At 31.9% G+C, this 4,964-nt stretch overlaps 1 protein-coding gene across 1 annotated transcript in view; it reads left to right on the top strand.

Moving 5' to 3' along the window:
- LOC108367023 (RNA-binding protein fusilli-like) overlaps positions 1-3,393 on the top strand; it is a 50,640-nt gene extending 47,247 nt beyond the window's left edge. The window contains exons 4-5 of the mRNA XM_017621542.1: positions 2,845-2,934; positions 2,992-3,393. Coding sequence (XP_017477031.1) covers positions 2,845-2,934; positions 2,992-3,050 — 149 coding nt within the window. The 3' untranslated portion in view covers positions 3,051-3,393. The remainder of the gene's footprint in view (positions 1-2,844; positions 2,935-2,991) is intronic.
- The last annotated feature ends 1,571 nt before the right edge of the window (positions 3,394-4,964 follow it).

Here is a 4,964-nt window from a genome sequence, read left to right as displayed (position 1 = left end):
AACATTAACATTAACCTTAACATTAACATTAACAGTAACATGAACATTAACATTAACATTAACATTAACATTAACATTAACATTAACATTAACATTAACATTAACATTAACATTAACATTAAAATTATCATTATCATTAATATTAACAATAAATTAAAATTTAAATTAACATTAGCAGTATAGTAGTGTAATGTTGGAGGGTGAATAGGGCTTTAATTGTGTTTAGACCGTAAGAATTAGGCGAAGTTACTAGACCTTAAGGTTAGTTTTAGCTGTCGAGTAAAACAATTAGTTGTAAATTTAGCGAGTAAGTTCCGTTTGTATGTGAGAAGCCATACGCCATTTTGGAAAAATAAAAGCCATTCGAAGTTAAACGGTTAAGCCACAGGGTTTGTAAGTTTGGTGCGATTATTTATTAAAACCTTAACTTGTCGTTTTGCAACAGTAGCATTAACATTATTATTATTATTATTATTGTTGTGAAACGAATAGCTAACAACTTAAATATCCTAATTGGAATCAGATTCGCTGGATAATGGCAAGCTAGTTGCGTCAATGTGAGGATAGTCAGTTTGAACCATCTGGCCAAATACACACAGAAGAGATGATATTTTTTTACTAATTTTTTTGTCACGATTCAAAATATGTTTTTCTAAGCGCTTCTTTCCACTATTTTGCTTGGGACTTCCCATCGAGAATGAAGGCGGAGGAGTTGAGCGACGTAGAGATGATTATGAGGTTGATGGAATGTCGTCCAGGTCAATGGGTGCTGATTGCGATCTTTCTTCGGATCTTGATCTCGATAGAAATACTCCTTCCTGGCTGCTGATGAGTAATGGTGGGTGGTAGTTATCTTTTTTTTCAGCATATCCGTGGATAACATCAAAAAACTGCCAATCTTTAGCCTCTTCAGCTGTTGCCTCTTCTCCCGTTCCCTCACCAGTGCGATACGTGAAAAAGCTTTTATATTTTTTAACCAGTGCATTCCACTGCATTTTGCAAGCAACCGCATTCTTTTCTGGACCTAACTGCTCTCTGAGTTCAGCCGCAATTTTTCTATAAAAAAATTACCTTTGAACCACATATTTTGTATTTAAAATACATATTTAACTTACTGCGTTGCTCCCTGAAGGTATTAAGTTGAATTCAATTTCCTGACAAATGCAACAATTAAATACTTACAAGTCGTGTAAGTTTTCCTTGCTTTTTTTGCAGGTGGCTCCATACTTAATTTTTTTAGGTATTTATGCAAATAATAAATACTAAAACGTTTGACGTGTTTGTGTTTAAAATNGCAGGTGGCTCCATACTTAATTTTTTTAGGTTTTTATGCAAATAATAAATACTAAAACGTTTGACGTGTTTGTGTTTAAAATTAAACGGATAACAGTTACACATACAGAAATGCCAATGTCACAAATTTCTGTGTCTATATGTGTGTCAAAAATTTTACTAGCCCTACTTGTCAAAAATTTACACGCCTTGAGCTTTGTTACCGATTCACACACGCCCTTAGTAAAAATTTGTTGAAAAATTAAGGTTCCGGTGGGTTATAAACATTCAATTCTAATTTTTAACCACTGTGTGCTGATTTCGTCGTGCAGTATGAATTATGGTAAACGCATTTTGGTAGCAAGGGATGGCGAAGTCCTTGAAAAGGGTTTGGCTTCATTTTTCACTACAGCAGGGGATCTCGCACAATTAAATAACATAACTAACTGGTACATATTAGATTTAAATTACGATATGGGTAAGGTACTTTTACCATACAAGTGGTATGTACATACGTATTCTCAAATCATTTTGAAAAAAAAAATGTCCTTTATTTTACGTTGGTTAATATGGTCACCGTATGTATGCCATCTATTGTTTTGGTCTTCCTCGTAAATGCGTTGAACACCTTAACACTCAATTACGATCAGTACATTGGCTCGAGATGGACCCGCCATTATTTCACCTAAAATGGATTAGAAAGGATAATTAAAAACTAAGAAAAACAGTTTCGATTCCTTACCTCCATGTATTGCTAAAACAATTGTAAAATCTGTGATGAATTTTTAATGAATAACATGGAATAACTGCCTTATTCGCCCGACTCAGGCCGGTTTCGATTCCTTACCTCCATGTATTGCTAAAACAATTGTAAAATCTGTGATGAATTTTTAATGAATAACATGGAATAACTGCCTTATTCGCCCGACTCAGGCCGGTTATTCCATTGAATAACTATCCTGACTTTCTTATTACGCCTTATTCCGTATTATTCCATGCGTCAATAATAGAATTATTCCGACTAATTCTCCTTAAGTCAAATCAAGGCTAAAAGCCTGATTATGGCAACTTAACTTAACTTAACAGAACTTAGAACTTAGAGAGTCAAAATGAAACAGATTTTGTGACATTAAGTAACGTTAAGTTTCGGCTGTTCAATTATAAGCAACATCCATTTAAGAGAATTTTTAAGTGAGGGCCTGTAAGTTATGCTAAGTTGCCATATTCACACCATAAGTCTTGTATAACCGGGCTTTTACTATGTTGCTCATTGATATGAAAAAATACATAAGTATGTATGTGTATAAGTTTTTTCTATAAAAACTAAACAAAATAAAGCAGCAATTTTCTTATTAATAAAATTAATTAGATTGTGATTAATTAAAATGTAATTAATCGAAAAATTAATATCTTTGATTATTAAAAAATTAGTAATCTTTGATTAATTAATTAATCAGGTTTCGATTAATCAGCTTGTTCTGTTAATTAATCAGTCGAAAATCGCAAACATAAATACATACATACTATATCCACGAAAATAAAAGTTGGAACCTAATTTGAACTCGATTTCAGAATTTGACATTCCCAGCAGTGAAGAACCGGAATTTTATGTAAAGGAATCTCGCGATATGGTCTCAGTGATACAAGTCATGCTCAAAGGAGGTACGTATAGGTTTGAACTGGAAATTTTCTGAATTTAAGAATAAATTCTTCTTTTAGGTTATAAGTTCACAGCAAACGAAGTGGTTGGTCTAGTTCTGGAACCTGGAATTTGGTAAGCTTATAATTTCGAACCCATAATTGCCCCTGTTACAAGCTATTAATACATATATTTAGTAATAGTTCCGATAAAAATAGATAATAGATGCTTTCCTTAAAAGTGGAGTAAATTGAACGCAAATATTATGCTTTATACAGCATAATATATCGTGCACCTTTTGTTTAAGATCAACTTTATTCATTTTTTCTCTGTTACAAACTAAAATTTATTTCCAGCATTACAGGAATCAAAGCTTATAGTTTAGGTTTACATTAAATGATAACAGAAGATGTTAAGAGAGTGTACATAATGTTAATTATGTTACAGTAATGTAATAAAGAGCGCATGTTAACTATTAAGATAATTAAGACTAGTAATAACAGCGTAGTAAAGAGAAAGGGTGGTGGGTAAGTAAGTCAACGTTGCCATAAGTCAAGATTTATCTTGAAAATGAAGATCTTTTGGGTTTTTTTTATGAAAAATCTTCAAAAGGTGATTTTTTAAAAAGCAAAATTTTACACCGAAAATATCTTCAAAATGAAGATTTTTGTGTATGATGTAATATTTTTAATGTTTAAGTTAAAGTTGTTAGCTTATTTATATTATCCTTGCTACATCATTGTAAGCAGCAAATTAAGGAAGAAGAAAAATGAAATACGAAGTCCCCTACAATATTATCTGCCTTCTTCTCTATAACATATACTCTAGTGCAGAGCTAGAGAGTGGAGGAAAAGAACAAACGGTCTTTGCATCCCCTCTAGTTTAAATGACAACAATGGAAAATTTCGAGTAAACTGCCATTTAAGAAACATTTGCTGAAGGGTCGATCTACATGTATGTATGTATATCGAGAAAATAAGGTAGGGGGGTGAGATTTATAAAACAACGTATATGTAAAAATTTCAATAAAAAATCGAATTAAAAAGCTCACAATTGTTATGGAACTTTGTCGAATTTTCTTAACTTTTGTACAAAGATTGAAGTTTAGACTTATGGTTTTTGATAGATAACGAGCTATTCTTTCATATAAAAACAAGAAATTTTTAAACAAAAAACACAAGAGACTTTAATTCTCATATAAAAATTGATCGCCAATTTCTTAATGATCCAATGACCGTATCTAAATCAAATTAGTATGGTCCAAAGTCCAAAGTTATGCGATAATATATATGGGGCATTTCACCTCAATTGACCCAACTTTTGAAATCTATGTCTTCCGATCAGGAGGAAATTTGCACCAAGGTTAGTCCTAAAAAATAGTAGTTATGACACAAAATTTCAATGGGATCGGTCAAACACACTNTAATTAAAAAGCTCACAATTGTTATGGAACTTTGTCGAATTTTCTTAACTTTTGTACAAAGATTAGACTTATGGTTTTTGATAGATAACGAGCTATTCTTTCATATAAAAACAAGAAATTTTTAAACAAAAAACACAAGAGACTTAAATTCTCATATAAAAATTGATCGCCAATTTCTTAATGATCCAATGACCGTATCTAAATCAAATTAGTATGGGACCACCCTTGAGGTACACCCTTTCCGATAAAAAGGAATTATTGAAATCAGTTCAAGTGGTCCAAAGTTATGCGATAATATATATGGGGCATTTCACCTCAAGTGACCCAACTTTTGAAATCTATGNAGACTTATGGTTTTTGATAGATAACGAGCTATTCTTTCATATAAAAACAAGAAATTTTTAAACAAAAAACACAAGAGACTTTAATTCTCATATAAAAATTGATCGCCAATTTCTTAATGATCCAATGACCGTATCTAAATCAAATTAGTATGGTCCAAAGTCCAAAGTTATGCGATAATATATATGGGGCATTTCACCTCAATTGACCCAACTTTTGAAATCTATGTCTTCCGATCAGGAGGAAATTTGCACCAAGGTTAGTCCTAAAAAATAGTAGTTATGACAC

This window comes from Rhagoletis zephyria, unplaced genomic scaffold (assembly GCF_001687245.7).
Source record: "Rhagoletis zephyria isolate East Lansing unplaced genomic scaffold, Rhagoletis_zephyria_1.1 Rzeph_scaffold_02499, whole genome shotgun sequence".
Taxonomy (NCBI): Eukaryota; Metazoa; Arthropoda; class Insecta; order Diptera; family Tephritidae; genus Rhagoletis; species Rhagoletis zephyria.
Note: the sequence above shows the minus strand (reverse complement) of the source record. Positions and strands in the feature narration are given on the sequence as shown.